The sequence below is a fragment of the Callospermophilus lateralis genome, chromosome 18 (genome assembly GCF_048772815.1).
Source record: "Callospermophilus lateralis isolate mCalLat2 chromosome 18, mCalLat2.hap1, whole genome shotgun sequence".
NCBI lineage: Eukaryota > Metazoa > Chordata > Mammalia > Rodentia > Sciuridae > Callospermophilus > Callospermophilus lateralis.
In genome coordinates, this window is record NC_135322.1 from 12,868,345 (window position 1) to 12,893,547 (window position 25,203).

A 25,203-nucleotide genomic window follows, 5' to 3' on the forward strand; every position below is an offset into this window, starting at 1 on the left:
TTATTCTGATCGCTTCTTTTTAATTACTCCCATAACTCTCAGAGAAAAGGACAACCTGACAGTAACCTCATCGGTTTAGGGCCGGGGGACCTTGGGTAGGTTGAGCCCAAGCCAAGGCCCGCCCCCTTTTTGCTATGGTCCAATGGCTTTGCTAGAGTTAGGAGGTGGGAGTAGGCGGAGCCAGATTGTTGGTAAACGCTGAGACACGTGCTGGCGCCGATTCTGAATGGGTCCCGGACGAGCGCGTGCGCACTGTATACGCAGTCTGTACGTACGTAAGCGCGCGGCGCGAAACGGTGCGGAAGTTACCGTGCGGGTATCGGCACGTGGGCTCCGGCGAGATGGAGGGGGCGATACAGGCTGACGCCAAGGTCTACAGTGAGGCTGGAACAGAATCCAGCCCTCGGGGCCCCGGCTGTAGCCTCCGGCACTTTGCTTGTGAACAGAACCTGCTGTCTCGGCCGGATGGCTCTGCTTCTTTTCTGCAAGGTAAGAATTTAAACTAGAATTGTCTGAGTCAAGTATACCTAGGTCGTATTTACTTTGAAGTACGGCTGTGGTGTACTTTACAATGGAGTGCCCATCTTGCGATATTAGCTGGTTTATGCCCGCCCCCCGCACCGATGCAGAACTTCTTATCCGAGTGAATACTTGTGGATACAGCGGGATACACATTTCTCCCTCCTGATTCGAATGTTTCCTTCACCCTGTTATGTAATTCTCAGGATGAGACAGGGGCGGACCACCCCATAAGAGCGAATATTCCAGAATAGGGAAAAACCTCAGCAAGGTAAATATTCCCCCTTGAGTAGTTTTTTTGCCCTACCTCCTACACACACATCCTGGGGACCTACATCACCTATTAAGTTAGATATGTACATTTACGTAAATATCCCTTCAACAAGCACATCAACACCTCAGGCTCAATTATAATTACACCGCGGCGGGTTACTTTAATAACTTTAAATAAACCAAGTAAATAATTTTTCAGATTGAAGATAATGTTCCTAACCTGGGTTGACAAATACCTTCACCACTCCCACCCCCATCAATTGAGCGATGGAAAAGAGATGGGCCCAGGCCCTTCCAACTTTGAGCTCATGGGGTATGAGGAGCTAGCAAAGGAGATTGAGAAGGAGCTGCCAGTGAGGCAGGGGAAAACCAAAAGAGGGTGGTAACCAGAACCAAGAGAGAACAGTGTTGGAGCTGTAAGGACTGCCCAGCTCTTTCACTCTGAGAGGCTGGATCATGTTAGGGTCAATAATTTGGAGGCTATTGGTGACACTGACAAGATGCTGCAGTGGAGACAATACTTCAGGAGTTCTGCTGTGGCAGGATCAAGTAAATGGGATGATTGTGGGGTGGAGTGAGGGGAGACTTGTTGGAGCCACATCCTGGAGAAGATAAGAGGATAGGGCTCCAGTGCTCAGGTGTAACAGTCCATCTGGAGTAACAGGAATGAAAACCCCAGCGAGGGGTTTTCTATTTGGGTAAGAATATGGCTTCAAGGCAGATTCTTCTGGAGCAAAGGTCATCATTCCCCCCTGTGAGGGTAGATTGGGTTTCTAAGGAAGAGAATCCCTCTGTTGTTTAGCCATTCCTCCCCTCAGGCCTCCCTGCAGCACACCTCTCAGGCTGGTTTCAGATGCCTGACTTTTCTTAGAACCTAAGGAACGAGAAGCAAGGCACTGTGGCATTTACCCCTGTGGTCCCTGCTACTCTGGAGGATCATTTGAGCCCAGAAGTTCCAGACCAGCCTGAGCAACATAGTTAGACCCTGTTTTTTAAAGAGAGAAAGAAAGGCAGCCCTGCATTCTAAACCAAACCCACAGAGCCCTAGAGCAAATGGAAATCCTTGCAGACACTCAAACGGTGTGTTTTAAGTATTTCTGGCTTCAGACTCTCTGGCAAAGTTATAAAAATGCAGATCCCCAGAACTCACCACATACCTAGTCTGGCCTTGCATTTTTCCCCCCTTCAGGAGGGGGGATTGAACCCAGGAGCACTTCACTACGGAGCTGCATCTCCAGCCCTTTTTATTTTTTGTTTGCTAAGTTGCCCAGGCTGGCCTCAAATTTGGAATCCTCCTGCCTCAGCCTCCCGAGTTGGGATTACAGGCCTGTGCCACCTCACCTGGTAAAAACAAGCATTTTATTTTTAATTCAAGTCATGCAGTGATTCTGATTGCAGGCCAATGTTTAGAAGCTGGGCTAGAGCTCCTGTGGGTATTTTGTTTTGCAGTTCTGGGAATCAGACTGAGGACCTTGTGCATGTAGGGCAGGTGCTGTATCACTGAACTGTACCCCAGCCCCCATAGAGCTTCATGGTTTTACACTGTAGATTGCAGACTTGGCTAAATGTTAAAGTAGCTGGGGAACTTTGAGGCTCCCAATGACTGTGCCCCACCTTTGAGCAGTTAAATTAGAAGCCTTAGGAGAAGGGCCTGGGCATAGGAATCTTTTAAAACTCCCTAGTGACTCAAATATGCACCCAGGGTGAGAACTACTGCATTATTGGGTTGCAACCAGTATTATTTTTTAAGTGGAATAGAGAAGAAACCATAGAGCACATCAAAGCAATAACGGGTAGAATTGTTTTATGCTTTCTCCATTCCATTTATACACATTTATGTGAGTTTGGAGTTGTCCTTTAAAATGTGTGAGTTGTCAGAGAAGTTTGGAAACTATTATGTTTGAGTCCAGTCTTTCATTTTGCAAATAATAAAAAGGTCAGAGGTCCATGTGGCAGGGATTGAGTACCCAGGGACAGATTTGAGGGTAACGGGCTTAGAGGAAGAAGTCAGGAGGGAGGGAGGTGGGCATAGTGTCAGGGAAAGTAGGGAGTCTTTGGGAGAAGAGATAGAAGGGGAAAGGAATTCCCTGAATATCCATTCCCTGAGATGGGCTCCTTCCTATGGAAGCCTGGTGCATTCAGCCCGCTTGCCAGTGAGGGAAAGACATCTGCAGCATCAGTTGGAACCCACAGATACCCCAGCTGGACTAACACTCAAATACCAGGTGCATACCAAATTAAGTGTGCAGGGGCTGGGGATGTGGCTCAAGCGGTAGCGCGCTCGCCTGGCATGCGTGCGGCCCGGGTTCGATCCTCAGCACCACATACAAACAAAATGTTGTGTCTGCTGAATTAAGTGTGCAAATCACCTGTATATTAATGACTCCATCTTCCCGGAGAAAACCCTCTATGTCCCATTCTGACAGAACCCAGAGACCTGTTCAGTGGTAGGGATTCTGAGGAAGAGAAGGATGGAGAGGAAGGGGTACACCCAAGTAGGATGAAGTCCCGCCACACTCAGCAGTGAGGACGAAACAAGGGAGGTTTAGGGCGTGCCCGTGGTGAAGCCCTCCCCACACCTACCAGAAGCCCCCCATTCCCATCCTCAGTCTTTCTGCCTCTGATTTCCTTAGGAAGCTTGATTAGCCAGGCATGTTGGTGCATGCCTGTAATCCCTTGGCTCAGGAAGCTGAGGCAGGAGGATCACAAGTTCAAAACCAGCCTCAGTAATCTTCTGAGGCACTAAGCAACTCAGTGAGAATCCTGTCTCTAATAAAATACAAAATAGGGCTGGGGATATGGCTCAGTGGTCCAGCGCCCTTGAGTTCAATCTCAGGTACCTGCCCCCACCCCCCCTCCCCAAAGAAAAAGCAGCAGCTTGATTCACAGATGAGCCCAGAAGCTCAGAAAAGAGAAAGGCAGGGTGACGCAGATCTCCACCTGAGCTGCCTGGGATGCAGCAGTGGACAGTCCTAGGTCCTGTGCCGCTGACCCGGGCCTCTCAGACCCAAACACTGTGGGACCAGGAGGATGATATCTTTGAATTCTGATATCCCCAGAACTGATTGAGAGAAGCAGAATGTTAAGGAAACAACAACATGAGAGGAAGAGAGCCTGAGGTGGGGCTTAAGGACAGGCTTCCCAGCCTGCCTCCTTCGGCTCTAGCTGTCTTCCCTAGTCTCCTTGTCCACTAAGAATTCCTTGTCCTGCAGCTGCTTTTTTTTTTTTTTTTTTGGCAAGAGAAAGAGATGGGCCCAGTGACTTGGGAGCCTGAGGCAGGAGGATCACAAATTTGAGGTCAGCCTCATCAACTTAGCAAGGCCCTAAGCAACTTAGACTCTGTCTCAGAATAAAAAGGGCTAGGGGGCTGGGGTTGTGGCTCAGTGGTTAAGCGCCTCTGGGTTCAATCCCCAATACCAAAAAAAAAAGTAGGCAATGGGGCCTAGACTCCCCCTCCCCAGTTCTAACTCTTTCCCACTCTTAGCTGGAAAATGGGGTTTTTAGTCCTGGGGTGAAGGAGACGTAGGAACAGTGAGCTGGTTCCTCCGCTTCCTTGCCTCCTTACCCAAGCCTCTTGTTGAGGACAGGAGAGTCATGATCTAGTGCCACCATGGAGAAAGGTGGACTGTGCAGACCCTAGTCCCATGGGGGAGGACTGGGTTCAGCCTGACTAACCAGTTCTCTATAACTCTGAGAAGCAGCAGAAGTGTAGGGACCTGAACTGGGTTCTTCCAGTTCTCCTTTCTAACCCATCTGCTCAGCCTGTGGGGATGAGGGATGGAAGAAGCATTGCCTCGGGCAGTTGTGCGAGTGGCTGTTGTACCCCGTCCCCCTGGAGCCTGCCTGTGAGCTTGTTCCTTGCCACATATTTATTTGCAGTTTGTAGCAAAACTGATCTATAGTCCAGTTTGGTTTTTGTTTCTTAAACAAAGAAGCAGGCAAGGGAACTCGGTGATACTAAAATATGCCTCAGCCTCATGTTCAGACGGGGTGGGGGGCAGCGGGGGGAACGGGAGATAGATGGCATGTAGGCCTCCTTTCCTCTGTGATGGTTCTAAGGTACAAGAAACTGCAGAGATTAAACATTGAGCTTCCCGGGATGGGGGTCAGTTGATAATATGAGCTAAAGTCTCCTGTGTGCTCCACATGGGCCAGGTGGTGTCCTCTAAGAGTTGTGAGTGAAGTGTGGTGTGTGTGTGTGTGTGTGTGTGAGAGAGAGAGAGAGATATTGATTGATTCTGGGGAGGAAACCCAGAGCCTTGCATGTGCTAGGCAAGTGAGGGCTGTACCCCTCAGCTGCACCCCAAGCTTTGTTTTTTTTGTTTTGTTTTTTAAGGGAGAGAGAGAGAGAGAGAATTTTTTAATATTTATTTTTTAGTTTTCGGCGGACATAACATCTTTGTTTATATGTGGTGCTGAGGATCGAACCCGGGCCGCACGCATGCCAGGAGAGCGCGCTACCGTTTGAGCCACATCCCCAGCCCCTGCACCCCAAGCTTTGAACAGTGATTTACTCCTCACAGAAACACTGTGAGGGAGATGCTGCTGTCAACCTGTTTTATAAATGAGGAAGTGGAGGCAAAGGTGAAGTGGTTCCTTGAATTGCTGCCAACAGATGGCAGGAGCGACATGGGGAACCCGAGCCATCGGTGCCCTTGCTGTTACATGCTGCAAATTGGGACCCAGAAGCAGGGAAGGTGTGACTAAAGCCTCCCCTGCTGTCTTCCCAGGTGATACCTCTGTCCTGGCCGGTGTGTATGGGCCAGCCGAGGTGAAGGTCAGCAAAGAGATCTTCAACAAGGCCACACTCGAAGTGATCCTGAGACCAAAGATCGGGTTGCCTGGTAACTGGGCCCAGCTGAACCTCTAAAGGTCCAGTTCACTGGGACCTTGGCCACCTCCTTCCTGCCTGTTTTCCCCAGTCTCTGCCGCACCCGCTGGTCGCCACGCTGCTATTTCCGTCTCTTTCTCTACCTGCCTCTATGTCTCAGCATCTGTCCCCCATCTCTTCCCTGTCTCCAGTTCCTCTTTTTTAACCTGTTTTTCTGCCCTTTCACCCTGTCTCCTTTCACTCCCCGTGGTCTGGCCTGGCCGGGTGGGCATGGGCATGGGCATGGGCCGCAACACAAGACTCCGCTGTGTTCCTTCCTTGGGTGCTGATGGTAGCCAGGGTGGGTGGGTAGCAGTCAGCCCGCCCTCTTCCCACTGGTAATCCTGTCGTCCACGCAGGTTCCTGTGCCATCCCACGACGAACCTGCAGACCCCTTTCACAGGGCTTTCCTCCAGGTCGTGGGGCAAGTGGAAGAGGAACCAGGTAGAAGGGAGGAGCCTGACAGCCTCCCCTCAATTTCCCTAGGTGTAGCAGAGAAGAGCCGGGAGCGGTTGATCAGGAACACGTGTGAGGCGGTGGTGCTAGGATCGCTGCACCCACGCACCTCCATCACCGTGGTGCTCCAGGTAGTCAGCGATGCAGGCTCCGTATCCTTCCCCTTGCCACCCTCTGACTGCAGGTACTCCAGAATCTCTTCTGGTGGCTTTGTAACACCAGACACTTGGCAGGCACCAGCTGGTAAAGAAGGAGACAGACACACCTTAAGCGCTTGCTGATCTGAGCACCTTATATACTTAAACTCATTGAACCCTCAGCACACAAATCCAATGCTTTCATGTTCCTTGTGTAAGTGGCTCGTCCAGGACTTGGGCCCAAGGACTTTGACAGATGTTTCAGATGAGGAAACTTAGGCTCAGAGAAGGGAAGTGCCTTGCCTAAGGACACAGGTGGACAGCAGCAGGTGGACTCACCTAAGCCTGTCTGACCTCCAAGCCTGTGCCAGTGATCACCAGGCTGCCCCTTAATGTGGGTCCAGTTTGTTGACACTGGGGGAACCCTGAGCAGCCAGGGCAGAGGGATCAGAACCTCTGCCTTTGAAAGATTCCTGTGCTTTAGGCAAGTGAGGTTAAGGATGAAGGCCAGAAACAGGCATTTCTAGAGGGCACTGCTGGTGTGTGGCCCGTTTAGGCGGGCACTGTGTGGATGGAAGGAGGGAAAACCTGTTAAGAACTCATTTAAAGAGGTAAAAACTAAAGCCCAGGGGAAGTGACAGTGTTAGTGGTAGAGCTAGAACTGATTGATTATAAAGCTGAAGCTGTTCTCCGCTCTGCTGAGCCTAGGGATGAAAAACAGGAAACTGAGGCAGCTCCACCCTGTGACGGCTCCTCCCTCCACCCTGGCTCCATCACCTGGTGTCAAGGATGACTGACAGATTCCTCAGTGTTGGGCCTGGCTTTGCCAGTGCCTGTCTCATGTCACCTTGGAAGGTTTCTCCCCTCTGACCCTGTTTCCCTGAAGATACTTGTTGTGTGCTTTTAGCATGCATTTGTTAATATCATCATGGTTCCCATGTAGAGATGAGGTTGAGACTCCGTAAGTCAGTTGATCGAGGTCATAGCTGAAAGATGGCAAAGCCAGGTGTGAAACAGGGCTTACTTGATCCCAGAGCTGCTTATCCCCCGCCATGCTGCCTTTCTGGGATCTGCTAGTGAGGTCTGCCACGGGCATTAGCAGGTACAGGTTGCTGTGATCCTTCAGCTGCCAGCTCTCCAGTAGGTGTTCTTCTTAACTGTTCCCGTTGGGCTCAGCTCCTGGCCTGTTGCCTGAATGCTGCCTGCATGGCACTGGTGGATGCAGGTGTGCCCATGCGAGCCCTGTTCTGCGGGGTCACCTGTGCCCTGGACTCTGATGGGACCCTGGTGCTGGACCCCACAGCCAAGCAAGAAAAGGTAGGTATGAAGGGCTATGGCCAGGTGGCTCTCGGCCTTCCTCCAGGCCTCACTGTCTCCAAGTCAGTTGGCGCACACACCTCAGCCCCAGTTGGCAGGCCCTGCTCTGTTCGTCAGGATTCATTCAGCTGCAAGTGCTAGAACCCAATTCAGACATGCACAAGCCAACCAGAATGTGTTGGCTTTTGTTTCGAAACCCTGAAAGAACAGAGGTCTAGTTAAAACCAGAACTTCAAACACTGTCAGATTCCCTTACTTCATTTCTCATCCCTGCTTTTTTCTGTATATTGGCTTCATATTCTCTGGCCAGCATCTTTCCTGAGGCCAAAAGGTCCTTGTTCTTTGGGGTTTTCTCATGGTCTTAGCCAATCAGGAAAACCACACAACACTTGGGGTACTTAGGATGGAGGTATTTAATTTAGGAGATTGGTAAGGACAATGTTGGAGACATTGTTGCAGTTGGTTCTTGATGCTCAAAAGATATCCTGCCTCCATCCTGGATGCTGAAATGCAGAACCCCTGTCACCTCTGGCTATTACAGCAGCTGCCACTGTCAGAATGAGGACTGAGATGCTCTTCCCCATTTCCCAAGAGATTTTCTTTACTGGGTGAACTAACAGCGAGAGAGTCTAAAGAATATGATCCACTAGTCTCCAGCCCTTGCAGAGCATGGAGCCTAGAAAGGGGGTTGGCTGCTGGAAAGGAGCCTGGTAAATGACTAGCATTGGCTCCTCTAAGGGGCAGGTGTGGCAGCTGGTTGGAATCAGGAGCATGGGGACCAGTTCTACAAAGGAGATAACTGTTACCCAGGATCAGAGTAATATATAGACAAACAGCTGCACTTGAGATGTGGGAAAGCAGGGCTTCGAGGTCTTCAGCTACCTTCTACCTCTTGTCCCTAGGAGGCGCGAGCAGTCCTGACCTTTGCTCTAGACAGTGTGGAACGGAAGCTACTGATGTCCACCACCAAGGGGCTCTACTCTGATGCCGAGGTACCAGCATAGGGTGGGGTGAAAGCCGGGCGGTAGGGGCTTTAATGTTTGTAACCATGGAAACCTTGGTGGAAATTTGGAGGGAAGCCCAATTTGTGAGATAGGAAAAAAGGTGGAACATGGTTTGAAAGTGGGAGGCAGAGCTTCTGAGGGCCCTCAGCTTCAAGCTCAGAGGGCAGGATCTCTAAGGTACTGAACTTGGAACTATGGAGTGAGATGGTTGCATTGCCAACCTGGCCCTTCCTACAGACCTAGGAACATGTGGCAGTAAAGATTGGAGGTCTCTGACACCATGACTCCAAATCCCAAGGTCTGACCAGCTCATTGAGCTCTGAGGAGCCGTGGCTCCTCAAGTTGGGGTATCTTCCAGAGTGTCTGAACGCTGCTCCCATTGGTCTCAGGTCTGGTTGCTGCCAGCCTCAGATCCCTGAAGCTTCTTCCTCCTGCTCCCCACTAAGAAAGCTTATAAAGTGGGAGAGAAGTGCACTAGAGATAATCCCCTCCCCACCTGCCTTGCCTGGGGTGGGAAGGGGAATGGTCAGTCGGCTGAGGGGTGGGGCTTGGAGTCAGTGGGGTCCAGGAACCTCTTGGGGCTGCTGGGCTGCAGATGGGTGTGGGGCGAGGCCCTGGCACTGACTCACCTCTCCTGCCAGCTCCAGCAGTGCCTGGCTGCTGCCCAGGCCGCCTCACAGCACGTCTTCCGCTTCTACCGGGAATCACTGCAGAGGCGCTACTCCAAGAGCTGAGGCCAGCCGCGCAGGACGCCCCTCCCACCGCCATCATCTTCAGGCTAGAGAAAGCCAGTGCCCAGCCTCCCCTCTGTCCAGGATGCCCGTGTGGCCTTCAGCACCACAGCTACAGGGCTTTTATTGGGGTGGGAGGGGCTTGGCCCCTGACAGCCGGCCTAGGTTATAGACCCCTCCTCCCAAGAACAGCATTAAAGGGAGTCCCCTGTGTTGATGAATGAGTCGGTATCCACTCAGTGTCCAGCTGAACACCTACTGTGTCAAGCCCTGCTGGGTGCTGAGAACCTGGCAGTGAACCACAGACCCTGGGCCTGTGTTCTAGAAGCAGTGGGGTGAGGAAACAAAAAAATTGCTGGTAAATGTGACAAAAACAAGAAATAAGGAATGAGACTTTGGGAGAGTCATTTGGGGAGAGGCAGATGTAATACATGAATGGAGACACCAAGCAGGGGACCCCTGAGGGGAGCCCTGCAGGAGAAAAGGGAACAAGTTCTTGTGTAACTGGAGAGAATGCCCCAGGGACCAGCCAGGCAGCCGGTATGGTGAGTGGAATGAGAAGGGCAGGAAAGGGAGACAACATGAACAGGGGGCCCTGTGGGACCTCGTGAGCCACAGGAGGAATCTGGCCGAGTGCTGCTTTAACCCACGAGCAACCCCATGAGGTGGGGCTCATTTGGAGATGAGGAAATAAGCTCAGAAGCCAGTTAGCTGCTGAGGTCACCAGCTACTCAGCAGAGGAACAAGCATCCCCCCACCCCAGTCCAGTCCCAGAGCCCTTCCTGTTTAGATAAAACCCAGGGACCCCAGGAAGATCTGCAGGCTGGGTATCACCCCCCTGTAAATAGCAGTTGAGGCTCATGGTGCTCAGTCGGGTGGTGGCACCCAAGGGTTTTGGAGGTCATGGGCATCCTTGCCTTTTGACTGCTCCCCACCAGTATTTAGTGTTTGCAGGGACCTTAAGAGCAACTAGGCCCCATGGGGTAGTTTGGGTCAGCAAACCCCTGTGGTAGGGGGTTTTGTGAGTCTTGTCCCTCTACTATTTGCTTCACATGCTTGAATTAGCTCATAGAATCCCCACTTGCCCCCCTGGAGCATCTTCATCCTCCTGTAACCAGGAAGGAAATGCACAGATATCTTTAGCTTGAAATTGTGCTCTGTTAGATGCTCTGGGAAAGCTGTTTTCTAGCAAAATCCATCAATGGCATTAAACAGCGAGAAGACTTAAGCTGCAGGGGTTTTTTTTATTACTTGATACCAGGCCCAGTTGGTGCACGCTCCCTTTGCTTCTGCTAAGCGCTGTGCAGACAGCTGTCCTGCTTGCCTGGTGCCAGCACTTTCATGTTTTTCTTAGAGTCCTTTTTGTGTGTGTGTGTGTGGTACCAGGGATTGAGCTCAGGGGTGCTTAACCACTGAGCCACATCCCCAGCCCTTTTTTGTGTTTTACTTAGAGACAGGGTCTTGCTAAGTTGCTGAGCCTGGCTTTAAGCTCATGATCCTCCTGCCTTAGTTTCCTGAGCTGCTGGGATTACAGGTGTGCACCTTTACACCTGGCTAGAGTCCCATCCTTCGCAAGCCCAGTCCCTTTGATTTGGAAGGGCCTGAGAAAGGAGTCTTGAGCTGCTAGGAAAGTTTTCTCTCCCCGTGGTGGGGGCTGGCATAGAATGAAGTGGACGAGGAACATCGAGAGTGCAGATACCAGACCCTTAATTGAGCCCAGGACTAGTTATACCTCAGCGTTCTCACTTCTGTTGCCTAGGCAGTCTGTGCTGATTCTGCCACTCAGGTGTCAGAAGAGTGCAGAGGGAGAGAGCCGGTGGCCATTTCTTTGAGGGATGTATGTAAGCTTGATGTGTAGAGAAAATCATTTTACAGATGAGAGGAAGTGAGGCTGGAAGAGATGTCCCTTGGGTCGAGTTGCATGGCTGCCGGGTGGGGAACTGAGGACTTGGGACCTGGCTCAATCCTCTACTAACCACTGAACATATACAGTGTGAGGACCCTGCACCCCTATGTCATCTGCCTGGTCCTTCCTGGTCTCCGACACCACCACTGTGTCCACCTCCCCGTACACATGACAGACTCAAGTTTGGCTGCAAGGGTGTCTTGTTTAATTTCTCATGTTGCTGCTGCCTGGTGAGAGGCGGCCAGGAAGGAGAGGGGGTCTCCAGCTCACTCCCCTTTCTGGATGCTGCTGCCTCCGCTTTCAGCACCAGGAATCTCCACGTCCTGCCCACACATGCACAGGGCCACCAGCCTCTGGGGTCACAGTGGGGGCAACTAGGGTGGGGCTCGAGAGGCAAGATAGGCAGCCAGCGTCACCAGCGCAGCTGCATACGTGCACAGGCCCAGTCCGATGGCGAGGACCCCCAGCAGGAAGGCGCGGCGGGAGGCAGCCCCTGCTCCCTGGACGTCCCCCTCGGCCCAAGCCTTGTTGGTCTGTAGAGGCAGTGGCCACTGTGACAAAGGTGTCCCTCATCCCCGCTCTGCTTCCCACAGCCCTTCCTCCACCCAGTAAACCATTCATTCATGCATTCCAATGCCTCTGAGCACCTACTGTGAATCAGGCACAGCGGGTCAATGGGAACACTGTGTGACTGATAAAAGTGTGTTACTATATGCCTTGATTCTCACAGTGACCCCAAGGCAGGAATTATTCCCATTTTATAGAGAAAAACAAGGAGGCACGGGAGTTCAGTGGCATGCCCCAGAAGGCAGGCTCAGGGGATCCTTCTCCCATCTCCCCGCTGCCTTCGGCCATGGCTCCTCTTGCTTACACGGTGTGAATGTTCCCTTAAGCCCAGTACCCTCCCTGTCCCACGCAGACTGACCTTCTGGGCCAGACAGAAGGAAGCGATGCCCAGGGGCCAGAAACAGCACAGCATGGAGAAGACTGCCAGGCCGAGGTGGTCAGCGGGCAGAAGGGGGGAGAGGGGGCTGCCCACGTCCCAGTCTGAGTCGCTGTCACTGGATGACATATCCTGTGGACAGGAGAGAGCCTTGGGTGGGCATCTCCACCCACCTTCCCTGCCCACTGCTCTGCCCTGAGGCACCACTGAAGACTCCTATAGTACCTCCCCAGAGGCGTGAAAGTTGCTCACAGAGGTGGGCTCTGGGCTTCTCTGTCCTGGCTCCCTTAGAGGAGAAGCTGTTGGTCCTGTTCAGAAAGAGCCCCACCTGCCATCATTTTCTAGAGATTGACAGGTCTAGTCATGGGTCATAAACAGAATGCTACAGCCTCAGTTAAATTAATTACAGCCTCTGAGTTAAAAGTCCCTGAAGTGAAGACAGACATCAGGAACCTGCAAAAAGATGGGAAGTTATAAAATGTTCCAGTGTCCTAAATAATTAGGACACTGCCTGCTGAAAACTTCAGTTTCTAGATGGAAAGTATGTTATAGGAAGAATCTTACAAATAGCCAGGTGTAGTGGCACACACCTGTAATCTCAGATCTTCAGGAAGTTGAGGCAGGAGGATCACAAGTTCAGAGTCAGCCTGGGCAACTTAGTGAGGTCCCATCAATAAAAATCTGGGAATGTAGCTCAGTAGCAGAGCAGGTGTGGAGCATGCCCAAGGCCTACACCATCAAATCAAAAACTGAAGCAGCAGATAGCTCACAAGATTTAAGGAATTAAGGACAAAACTTAATCAAGGTTAAACAAACACAGGAGGCCCATCTTGCCCTGCAGATAAATTTGCCACTCAGAAAATTCAAACCTTGAACTAATAAGATTACAAATGGTCTCTATGCATTAGTGCATCCAGGCAGCTGAACACCACTCCATGTGCTTTCTGGAAGAAGATACCTTCTAAGCCTAAAAATAAGTTTTCATAAATGGGGTGCAGTGGTGCACACCTGCAATCCCAGCAGCTGGGAAGTCTGAGGCAGGAGGATCGTGAATTCAAAACCAGCCTCCACAACTTAGCAAGGCCCTGTCTCAAAAAGAGCTGGGGATGTGGCTCAATGGTAAAGCACCCCTGGGTTAAATTCTCACAACCAAAAAATAATGGTCACAACAATCTTCCATTCCATGTCTTCCCCTTAACCCAGTACTGGGGATTGAAGCCCAGGAGCGCACTACCATGAAAAAACTTGAGTCACACCCTGCCCCAGCCTATTTATTTGTTGTTTATTTTGAGGCGGGGGTCTAAGTTGCTTAGGGCCTCACTAAATAACAGGCTGGCCTGAAACCCGCAATCCTCCTGCCTCAGCCTCCTGATTCACTGGATTACAGGCTTACACCACCATGCCCACCTCATCTGCTCTTCTTAAAGTGTGACTTCAGTATTCCTCCCATCGAGGAATGAGGTCTGGGTCCCCTCCACCATGAACCTAGGCAGGTTCACGACTTACTTGTCATCAAAAGAATGTAGTAAAGTAATGCTACAGACTTCCTCAGCTGAGTTAAATGGGAAGAGATGGGGCAGCTGCTGCATTGCTGAAACACCCGCTGGAGGCTGGAGGTCTGACGGCCCCAAAGCTGCCGGAGACAATGCACGGGATACCCCAAGACCACAGGGAGGGACAGGCTCCGGCCAGCGCCAGGTCTAACTCCAGCCACTGGCTGCAAGCTCATGGAAGACCCCAAGGCAGAGCCTCCACCTGAGTCCTTCCCAGGTTCCTAAGCCCAGCAACCATGAACAGATACCATGAGGATTTATAGTGATAGATGGTTTACATTTTGGGTAATTTCTTAGATTAATTGGAAAACCATTTAAAAATAAAAGACAAGTGTGACAGTATGTACAGGAATGAGAAATAATAAAAAAGTAACATGAATTTGACAAAAGGGTCACACAGTCCAGAGAAGAGAGAGGCAGATAGAGTTGCACATGCCTGTAATCCCAGAGACTCTGGAGGCTGAGGCAGGAAGAGCATAAGTTTGAGGTCAGCCTCAGCCATACAGCAAGGCCCCAAACAGCTTAGTGAGACCCTGTCTCAAAAAATTAAAAAGGGCTGGGGATGTGGCTCAGTTGTCAAGCACCCTTGGGTTCAATCCCCAGTACCCTACCCCTACCCCCCAAAAAAGAGAAGCAGCTAGAGCACTGAGGAGACAGAAATCAGAAGGAAAACAAAAAGGCAAAGACCAGGGAAGAAAGAGGAGGGATAAATCTGGAACAAAACCAATAAAGAAACTAGAAGTGCACGTGGTAGTGCACGCCTGTAATCCCAGCTACTTGGGAGGCCAAGACAGGAGGATTGCTGGTTGGAGGCCAACCTTGGCAATTTAGGGAGAGTCTGTCACAAAAAATAAAAAGGACTGGATGTGTAGCTCAATGTTAGAGTGCTTGCCTAGAACCCGCGAGGCCCTAGGTTCAATCCCCAGTGCTGCCAAAAAAAAAAAAAAGAATAAAATCGGGAAAGACAGAACAGGAAGAACACTAACTAGAAATCCCAGCAGCCCACCCACAGTTGGGAAGTGAGACTTCAGCCACTGGCCTGCCAAATATTGACTGCAGCTGGCTTCACCCCCAGCCCGGTCCCCTGGCTCCCACCAGGATCTGCTGCTCCTACCTCAAGGGCAGGGGGCCCTGGCTCTCCCAGGCCTCCACTCACAGAGGGAAGAGGTGATGGTGGGAACTGCCAACCTCTTAGGGACTCTGCAAAGGCTGTTTCTCTTGATGGGGGCACTAGCTCGGGTTTGACAGGCTCCCGGGCAGGGGGCTGACAGGCTGTGCCTGCCAGCAGAGGCTGTTGAAGATCCCGAAGACTAGGGCTGTCCATGGCTGGAGGAGTCTCTAGCAAAGGATTCCTGGGGGCAGAGGGAAGACAACACAAGTTGTAAAAAGACTTACATTCCGGGCTGGGGCTGAGGCTCAGTGGAAGAGCACTTGCCTAGCAAGTGTGAGGCATGGGTTCGAGCCTCAGCACCACATGTAAATAAATGAATAAAATAAAGTTCCATCAACAACTAAAAAGAAAAGATTTACCTTCCTCCCCGCCTCCCAACCCTGGACTTTGGAGATACTCAGGCAGAAATGAATTACAGATCCATTTTACAGATCTGTAAGTCAGGCCCAGAGAGCAAAAGAGGTTGGCCCAAGTTATAAAGAGAAGCCAGGTGTTTGGACATTCGATTCTGGGCTTCTCCTTCAGGCAAAACACATACCTGTTGCACGCTTATTCCAAACCATGCCTTACTTGCCCATGAACTCTCCCCCCCGTCCCCTAATTCAGGCTCACCTCTCCTCACCACCCACCCAGGCCCACACATCCTTCCTAGGAACACACACCCATCCCCCACCACCAGTGGCCCCTGACTTCACCCTAGCACCGTCCCCTCCTGCACATTCCCAGGACTGCACACTTCTGAGTTCCCAAGGGCCCTGCAACACAGCCCCATCCAAGCAATCCCACCCCTCCTCTGCAGGTGATCTGTCAAAGGACTCCTTGCACAAACATCAGCTCCCCCAAAACACCCCTCCCAGGCTTGCAACCTTCTTCACATTTAGCCCAAGTGACTGCTTGCACACTCCTAATCCTCATAGCATCAGAAACCACACACGTACCTCCACACGCACAGGCTTCCCACACATGCACACCCACATTTTCCCTGCTCTCTTCTTTTGCACACCTGTCCTAAACATTCATGCCCCCTCCCAACTCCACCCGCACCCAAGACCCCAAAACACTCCCCATACACCTTCCAGTTTTCCAAACGGCTGCCGGCTTACCCCAGTCCTCCCTGGTACGCCTCGCCCCATAATGCCCCCAACCCCAGCTCACATGTATGTATCACACTCAACACAACCACAAAGAAGATTTCTTCTCACCCTATGATCTCCCTGGGGGAGGCCCAAGCCTCCGCCTGCTCACTCCAAACCTCTATAAGCTGATGCCACAGCTTTGCCTCCAGCTCTCCAACGCCAGGACCCTCGGGGAGGACGGTGCTCCCTCCCTCCATCCCTCCCTCACCTCCCACAGTCAGACGCCCCCACCTCCTGAGCCCCCCGCACCGACACACGCTCTGACCTGCTGCCTGCACGGTGCGCTAACCCAGTGATGTTCGGACCCAGCCAGGGCTCCGGGTCTGCGCTCCGCTAAGGGCTGAGTCCCAGCGCCCCCGCCCCGCAGCGCAAGGGGACGGGGCGGGGGCGGGGCGGGGGCTCCAGGCTCCGCCCCTCCGCGGAGGCCGGGGAGAGGGCCTTGAATGCTGATGTCAACCACTGGCTGGTGCCTGGGAAGGCAGGGGCATAAGAAATAGCAGCCCCTCCTCCCCTCGCCCAGGCTCTAGCGCTGCAGGTAGGAGGAAGGGGCGCCCTGGATTCTCCAGGGCCTTCCTGGCTTGGCCCCCCCACCCACCACCACAACCCCCGTTGCCCAATGATAACAAATAATGATAACAGCTACAATGCGTGCCCTAGGTGCCCACTAAGTGTCTTACATATGCACTTTCACAGTTATTCCTCAGAACACCCCAAAGAGGCACTATCATTTATTGCCTTGCTTTACAGGGCAGGAAAGAGGCACAGAGATGTTAGGTAACTTGCCTAAGAGCACACAGCTAATTCATCAAGTGCAGATGATGCCCCAAGCCCTGTGTTCAGTGTTTGACATTACGTCATCCCATTCATTCTCACAGTAGCTGGGTTTTCATTCCTATTTCACAGATGAAGAAAGTGAGGTCCCGAGATGCCAAGGTAAACAACTGGTCCAGAAACAGCAGATCATAACGCAGGACTGAGTTCCTTGCTGTTCCCAGAGGAGGGGAGGAAGCAGAGGCTGAAGGCAGCCAGAGGGGGAGCTTCCAGGGAAAGGAGGCCAAGAAGTGGGACCGAGGGTGGAGCACTGCGCTGCTTTTCAAGTGATGCAGATGATGTTCCTGAGTCAGAGTTTGGGTCCGCACAGAGCTGGTTCTTTGCCAGGCTCTTCAGGGCACTTGCGGTGTGACCTGTGGACAATGACCAATGACTTTACCTCTCTGAACCCCAATTTTTTCATTTGAAAATTAGGGAAATACTCCCTGCCTCTTAGACATAACATACATAAAGTGGTTAGATTAGGAGTGATAACAAATATCCAGTATTTTCCCAAGTCCTAAGTATGTACTCTGAACATGTCTGATGTGCCATTAATGTTACTATTTCCATCCTTCCCATCTGTCTGATTGGAGGGCTTTCCCCCACCTGCAAGCCTCCACCTCCTTCAGGGAGCCCACCCAGCTTGCACTGGCCTTCCATTTCCAGAAGCCCTTCATCTGGCCAGACAGAAGGATTCCCCAGCCTGATGTGGGGCCATCCGGAGTTCCCTCGCCCCAGGGCTCCAGGGCACCATGCCAAGAGTCCAGACGCTGGAGCTGGCACAGGCCCCAGTCCTGGGGAGAACAGATGGCGTCTGCTAGTACTTGGCTCAGCCAGAATTTCTGGCAGATGACAGAGAAAGGGAGAGGGTGAGGGGGCAGAGTGTTTTACCCAGGAGGGATACCCCGTCACTATCTCCTTAACCTTGCTCCAGTTGTCTTCTGTGACAATGAAACACAGATCTCTCATTTGTCTGTCTTTTGAATCCTCCCAGCGGCTTCAGCTCTGCCAAGCCTGGGATTGGAGCACTTTTGTTCACCGCTGTGCCTCGGGGCCTAAAGCAGTGCTTAGTACAAATGGGCCATCCTTACATATTTGTGGCATGAGGGCATGAATTCCTAGCAGCCTCAGTTTTTCACCAAATTGCTGAGCTCTGTGGGTCCCCATCCTCCTTGGCATGAGTTCACATCTTGCTAGAGCCCTCTGGCCATCATCAGCCTTGAATAGTCTTCCCAGCCCATCCCTTTTAGGGGCTGGGGGAGGCCCCAGTTTACAATCTGTGATGGGTTTGATATGTTGAACTTGAGCTCCCAGCAAGGATCCCCAATGGAGGCCTTACTCCATCCAGTGAAAGTCGGAAGAGAAATAGGATGTTATTTAGTCTCAAAGAGTCCTCCTCCCACACTTACTCATGAGTCACAGGGAAAACTACAGTACTATGGAGAAAACTAGCAGACATGCCCCAAACCAGATGGGTTAAATGGTTTGAATCTGGAGAGTCTCCCAAAGGCTCACATGATGAAGGAAGCCTTGATCCCCAGCACAGCAATGTTCAGAGGTGAGGGCTCCGAACCCATCAGTGGATTGACAATTTGATGGCATTTGGGGAGGTGGTGGAAACTCTAGGAGGTGAGACCTAATTGAAGGAGTGGGTCTTTGCCTTCTGGCTTCCATGGGATAAAGCTTTCTTCCAGTTGTCTCCTGTCCTTCTGCCATGATGCTGTATCTCACCTCAGGCCCAAAGCAATGGAGCTGCTGCCCATGGATGGAGAACTCTGAAACTATGAGCCAAAATAAATCTTCCCTACTTTTAAATTGCTTTTGTCAGGTATTTTGGTCACAGTGACAAAAAGCTGACTAATACAAGGTGAAATTAGTTAACCTCACCAGCAAAAGGACAAATCATCATGTGCTACCTGCCATGCACTGAGGAGGACACAATGCTTCTGTGGTTTTCCTATTAAAAAAAAAAAAAAAAAAAAGCATTACCAGGGCTGGGGATATAGCTCAGTTGATAGAGTGCTTGCCTCACATGCACAAGGCCTTGGGTTCAATCCCCAGCACAAAAAAAGAAAAAATGCATTATTCAAATTATTAAAAAATGAGACAAAGGCTGAGGATATAGCTCAGTTGGTAGAGTTCTTGCCTTACATGCAGAAGACCCTGGGTTCAATCCCCAGCACCACCATAAAAAAAAAAAAATGAAAAAAGTGAAGACCCTATTTGGGGGCTGGGGTTGTAGCTCAGTGGTAGAGCGCTTGCCTAGCATGAGTGAGGCACTGGGTTCAATCCTTGGCACCACATAAAAATAAGCAAATAAAATAAAGGTATTATGTCCATCTACAACTAAAAAATTTTTTTTAAATAAAAAAAGAATGAGGGTTGGGTGTTGAGGCACACACCTGTAATCCCAGCAGCTCAGGAGGCTGAGGCAGGAAGATTGCAAGTTCAAAGCCAGCCTCAGCAACTCAGTGAGACTCTGTCTCTAAATAAAATATAAAAAGGGGGTAGGGATGTGGCTCGTGATTAAGTGCACCTGAGTTCAATCCTTGGTACCAAGAGAAAAGAAAAGAATAAGGTCTGAGGATGTGGCTTGGTGATAGTGATAGCCTAGCTTGCCCAAGGCCCTGGGTTCAATTCCCAGCATGGGGGAAAAAAAGACAAATTGTGTGTGTGTGTGTGTGTGTGTGTGTGTGTGTGTGTGTAGAAAAGCAGGCAAAGCCTGAACATAAACTTCACAAAAAAGGAAATCCAAGGGAATAATGAACATATTTAAGTTGCTGAACATGGCTTTGAACCCGTGATCCTCCTGCCTCAGCCTCCTGAGTTGCTCTGATTTCAGGCATACACCACCACATTAAAAAAAAAAAAAAAAAAAAAAAACTCAACTAATCCATCACCTTGGGGTTAGGAGAAAAGGGGATGCTGGGGATGTGGCTCAGTGATAGGGCAAAAACAAATAAACCAAACCTAATTCAACCAGTCATCTGGGAAATGCTAATTAAAATCACAATGCGAGGGGGCTGGGGATGTGGTTCAAGCGGTAGCGCGCTCACCTGGCATGCGTGCGGCCCGGGTTCGATCCTCAGCACCACAAACAAAGATGTTGTGTCCACCGAAAACTAAAAAATAAATATTAAATTTTTTTTAAAAAAGAAAGAAATATAACAGGGAAAGCCTGGCATGTTGTCACATGTCTGTAATCCCAGCTACTCAAGAGGCTAAAGCAGGAGAATGACAAATTCAAGGCCAACCTCAGCAATTTAGTGAGACCCTGTCTCAAAATAATTGAAAAAAAGGACTGAAGATGTAGTTCAGAGGTAGAGTATTTGTCTAGCATTCAGGAGGCCCTGGATTCAGTACCCAGTATCACCAAAAAAAAAAAAAAAAATCACAATGCGATACCAGTACACACCCACCAGAACTGCTAAAAGGAACACTAGAGTATGTGCAGGAGGGGAACTTCCACCAGGAGTGCAAATTGGTTCAACCACCTGGACAACAGGTTGGCAGTGTCTGCTACAGGTGAACATAGCACATGACCCAGCAATGGACCCAGCTGGATAGAACATGTGTCTACCAAAGGACAAACTCCCACCAACAGGATGATAGATAAGTTGAGCCATCTTCACACAAAAGAAACTGTAGATCAATGCAAATATAAGACCTACAGCTGCTGCAACCATGCAACGAATTTCACAAACAAAGCAGAGCAAAAGGCAGCAGGCATAAAAAATAATACACATTGTATTACTTCATTTATATAGAATAGGAAACCAAGCAAAGTGATCCATGTAGGTGGAAATCCAGACAGTGGTTACCTGGGGGCATCAGGAAGAGGTATGAAGTAGGGGCTAGTCATGTTTTTATTTTGGATTGAGTTCTGGTGAGTCAGTAGCTTATTCAGTGCATTTTTTTTTTTTTAGTATACATGGATACAATATCTTTATCTTGTTTGTTTATTTTTATGTGGTGCTGAGGATCGAACCCAGTGTCTCACATGTGCAAGGCAAGCGCTCTGCCACTGAACCACAACCCAAGCCCCAAGTGCATAAAATTTAACCAAACTGCTCATTTATTATTTGTGCATTTTTCTGTACATTTATTATACTTCAAAAAATTATTTTTGAAAACCAGCAAGTTAGATCTTTATATGGGAACATGGATAATTTTAAAGAATGTATGACTGAGTGGAAAAAGCAAGGTGTAAAACAATATGTACAGCTGCTATGGAAAACAGTATGGCAGTTCCTCAAAAAATTAAAAATAGAATGACCATATGACTCAGCAATTCCACTTCTGGGGATGTACCCAAAAGAGGTGAAAGCAGGGTCTCATATATCTATGTTCATTATGCAAAATAGCCAAAAGGTAGAAGTAACTCACATGTCCATCCGCAAATCAATGGATAAATAAAATATGGTCAATACCTATAGTGGAATATTATTTAGCCTTAAATAAGAAGGAAATTCTGACACATGCTAAATCATGGATTAACCTGGAGATATTATTACTAAATAAAATAATCTAGTCACAAAAGTACAAATAGGATTCCACAGACAAATTCATAGAAGTAGAAAGTGTCAGGTCGGAGGCAGTGACTTAGGAATAAAGTAGCAAGCAGCCTGCGGGCACCAATGGAACCACCTGTCAATCAGCAGGGTCTCCTGGCCAATCCTGGATCTCAGCCAGTTCCCCTGACCAACTCCACTGGGACAAGGGACTCTAAAAATCCCTTTTCCTGTCCCAAGCCCTTCCTTCCTGCCCCATCAAATTCCAGTCCTGTGGAGCCCCCATGGGGCTTCTCCTCAGCCCCTCCTCTTGTCCACTCCATGGTCTGATGGAATTCTGCCCTGGAGTGAGTGTCAATAAAGCCTCATTCTGTGGCCTTTTAAAATCTGCCACCTTTGGTTGCCGCCTGCTGCCTGACCTTACATCTGGTGCTGAGACCCGGGAGGCATTTTCGGGCCTCCCCCATACCTTACATCTGGGGTAGAGGTCCACCCTCCTCTTCAGATGAACCAAGAAATTCCCAAGCTGCTCCTTAGTTCCCTCTCCCTTCATGTGGGCCGACAGGAGTGGGGTACATCCTTGGGGGTCTATCCATAAGTCACGCATGCCATAGACTCCTGCCGGTTCAGGGCTCCAGGAACTGTGGAGAGGTCCCAGTCCTCCTGTGAGCCACTCCCAATCCATTTGGGCCCCGGAGTGGGTTACAGGGACGCCTCAATCCCTGCCCAACCCTTATCCATGCCTCTGGTGAGCGGGAACAGAATTTAGGATGCCTTTTTCTGCTCCCACCCACCCCTGAGGGTGCCAGAAGGTCATAGTAAACACAAAGTCCTCTCCTTAGACCCCAAAAGTCCTTTGGGTGTCTATATTCAAATTTTGCCAAGTTAGGGCTCACTCAAGACCTACGCTGTAACCGCCTGGTCTTCTATTCCACTGAGGCCTGGCCCCAGTGGGACTTAGACAATGGGTCACAGTGGCCCCCAGAAGAAACTTTTGATTTTAAACCCTCACTGAATTGCACAGTTTCTGTCACCAGACAGAGCAGTGGGCAAAAACGTTCAGGCTTTTTGAGATCTGCTCCCGTCCTTCCCTCTGTTCTCTGCTCCCTTCTCCTCTCTGTTCTGTTCTCTGCTCAAGTCCTCCTTTATAGGAAACCACTTTCCCATTGTTCTACTTTTTCTTCCTCATTCTCAGATGCACCTGAGCTTCTCTCAGCCTCACCTTCCTGTCCCCCCCCTACTCTGGCCAATCCCCTCCCGCTCCTCTCCCCCCCCTCTCCTGCAGACATGACTCCTCTGCCCACCTCTTCTACTGATAAACCCTTCCCCCACACACTCACTCCTCTCTTTCTCCTGTCAGTTCCCACAGCCGGTCCCACCAGGCCCTCTTACCAGATAACCCAAAGCTCCTTTGTCCTCACAGGGAAGTGGCTGGTGCTGAAGGGATCATCCGAGTACACATCCCATTCTCACGTCAAGATCTTTCCCAGATTGAAAAACTCCTTGGGTCCTTCTCTGCCGACTCTTCTACTTACATTAAGGAATTCTGATACCTCTCTCTGACTTACACTCCTACCTGGCATGACGTCTATGTCCTTCTGTTCTCCACCCTTACCCCTGATGAGTGAGCCCACATCCAGCAGCCTGCACAAGGTCATCCTGATCAAATTCATCTGACAAATATGCCTCTCCCCACAGGTGAAGCAGCCATTCCCCTAACCGAACCCAACTGGGACTGTCAAGATGGCCAACCAGGTCGCCGACCTTATAGCAGCAATGCAGGCAGTGGCTAACCTTGATAAGCTGAGAGAAATCACAGAGGATCCAGATGAGAGCCTTATGGAGGCCCTCACCAAATATACTAAGCTGGATCCTGAGTCTCCCTCTGGGGCTACCGTGTGAGCAACCCATTTCATTATTACTCAATCGGCCCATGATATTAGAAAAAAGCTCAAACGAGCTGAAGAGGGCCCTCAGTCCCCTATCTGAGATCTCTGAAAATGGCCTTTAAAGTCTATCATGTCCGGGAGGAGTCAGCTGAACTAGCCCAGCAGGCTCCATTGCAGAAAAAGGTAACACTCCAAACCCAGGCCTTGGCAGCGGCCCTGAGGCCTATGGCTCAAGCAAGAGCTCCACCGGGGACCCAGCATTCCTCTCCACCAGGGATTGCTTCAAATGTGGATGCGAAGGTCACTGGGCTCACCAGTGCCCAAACCCACGGCCTCCTTCCAGGCTGTGCCCCACTTGTTAGCAGACAGGACATTGGAAGAGTGACTGCCCCATGGCTGGCCCTTCCTCGGTGCCTCCATGCAGGGGTATGACCAGCCAGGCAGTCCCTTCTCTTGAACTATTGGGGCTCACAGAAGACTGAAGAAGCCCAGACTCGAGGACCCCCATCACCCTCACCAAGCCCAAATTAATGCTCCAGGTAGCGGGTATCCATAACTTTCCTGTGGACACGGGGGCTAACTGTTCTGTCTTGTTCACCCACTCCGGGCCTCTGTTTCATTCCCAGGTCTTGACTATGGGGATTGATGGCAAACCCTCCTCCCCAAACCGAACTGCTAGGCTGGCCTGTTCCCTGGAGGGACACCCTTTCACACACTCTTTTCTGGTCATTCCATCCAGTCTGGTTCCTCTCCTAGGAAGAGATGTTCTCCAATTACTAGGAGCCACCCTCCAACTACACTCCAAGAATACTACTATCTATCTCCTCCTGCCTCTAATCCTTACCCTCTCTAAAAACCTGACAGTACCTACTGTGCCATTGCCCCCTGACCTAGTCGATCCCCAGGACTGGGACATCTCCAAGCTGGTCATAGCCTCCCACCACAAGCCAGTCCGTATCCAGCTGAAACCCCAAACTATATTTCCTTCGTGTCCCCAATTTCCCATCGCCAAAACCCACAGGGAGGGACTTAAACCCCTCATAGATTGGTTACTTGCCCAGGGACTCCTCATCCCTACTGACTCCCCCTGCAACACCCCCATATTGCTGGTGCGCAAACCCTCAGGAGCCTATCACTTAGTCCAGGATCTCCGCCTAATTAATGAGGCAGTTATTCCCATCCACCTGCTGGTCCCCAACCCTCACACTCTTCTTTCTCATATCTCTCCTTCAACCACTCACTTTACTATCCTGGATCTTAAAGCTGCCTTCTTTACAGTGCCCCTCCATCCTAACCCTTATTACCTCTTTGCCTTCACATGGGAAGACCCTACATCCTTCAGGTCTCAACAGCTGACACGGGCAGTCCTACCCCAAGGCTTCAGGGACAGTTCCCCCGTCTTTGGGCAGGCCTTGGCATAGGACCTAACTGCTTGTGACTTGGGGACAGCACTCTCTTACAGTTGGATAGAAGCCTTCCCTGCCTCCAGGGAAACTGCTGACACCGTCACCTCCATCCTCATCCAGCAGATCATTCCCGGGTTCAGACTTCCTGCCTCCAGCCAGTCAGACAACGGTCTGGCCTTCACTTCTCAGGTTGTTCTAGTCTCCAAAGGCCTCAGCATCACTGGAGGCTCCACATTCCCTACCGACCCCAATCCTCGGGTCAGGTTGAGAGGGCTAATGGCATTCTCAAGGATCATCCCTCTAATCTTACTATTGAACTCAGCCTGTCCTGGCCCAATCTCCTGCCATTGGCCCTCACCCGAATTCAGGCAGCCTCTAGAGCCCCCTCAGGCCTTAGTCCCTTTTAGCTACTCCATGGGTGCCCTCCCTTAATCAACCAAAGCTTTCCAGTCACTCCTCCTCCCCTGAGTCCTACCTGCCCTATCTCACACTTCTACACAAACTCCTAAGAGAACATGTAGACCAGTGTCTTCCTGTGCCATCCGTTACCTCTGTCCCAGCACCACAC

General features: G+C 50.6%; 2 protein-coding genes across 2 annotated transcripts; one reads left to right on the forward strand and one right to left on the reverse strand.

Annotated features, from left to right (window-relative positions):
- Positions 1–240: 240 nt before the first annotated feature.
- On the forward strand, positions 241–9,524 carry Exosc5 (exosome component 5). The gene is made up of 6 exons (XM_076838813.2): positions 241–489; positions 5,523–5,636; positions 6,149–6,270; positions 7,432–7,572; positions 8,475–8,564; positions 9,218–9,524. Exons 1-6 carry the CDS (start codon positions 342–344, stop codon positions 9,308–9,310), a joined length of 708 nt encoding a protein of 235 aa, XP_076694928.1. The 5' UTR covers positions 241–341; the 3' UTR covers positions 9,311–9,524.
- Positions 9,525–11,587: 2,063 nt separating this feature from the next.
- Tmem91 (transmembrane protein 91) lies at positions 11,588–15,033 on the reverse strand. Its single transcript, XM_076839295.2, has 3 exons — positions 14,824–15,033; positions 12,139–12,288; positions 11,588–11,746 (listed from the first exon to the last, which is right to left on the reverse strand). Exons 1-3 carry the CDS (start codon positions 15,031–15,033, stop codon positions 11,588–11,590), a joined length of 519 nt encoding a protein of 172 aa, XP_076695410.2.
- Between the last annotated feature and the right edge of the window lie 10,170 nt (positions 15,034–25,203).

Bases quoted from the DNA above. Each gene is read 5' to 3' on its own strand.
- Exosc5 (XM_076838813.2), top strand. From the start codon at position 342: ATGGAGGGGGCGATACAGGCTGACGCCAAGGTCTACAGTGAGGCTGGA. The intron at 490-5,522 runs GTAAGAATTTAA...CTGTCTTCCCAG, and splicing joins CTCTGCTTCTTTTCTGCAAG to GTGATACCTCTGTCCTGGCC. The intron at 6,271-7,431 runs GTATCCTTCCCC...CGTTGGGCTCAG, and splicing joins TAGTCAGCGATGCAGGCTCC to CTCCTGGCCTGTTGCCTGAA.
- Tmem91 (XM_076839295.2), bottom strand. From the start codon at position 15,033: ATGGACAGCCCTAGTCTTCGGGATCTTCAACAGCCTCTGCTGGCAGGC. The intron at 12,289-14,823 runs GTAGGAGCAGCA...TCCTGTCCACAG, and splicing joins CAGGGCCCCCTGCCCTTGAG to GATATGTCATCCAGTGACAG. The intron at 11,747-12,138 runs GTCAGTCTGCGT...CTGCCTCTACAG, and splicing joins CCTTCTGTCTGGCCCAGAAG to ACCAACAAGGCTTGGGCCGA.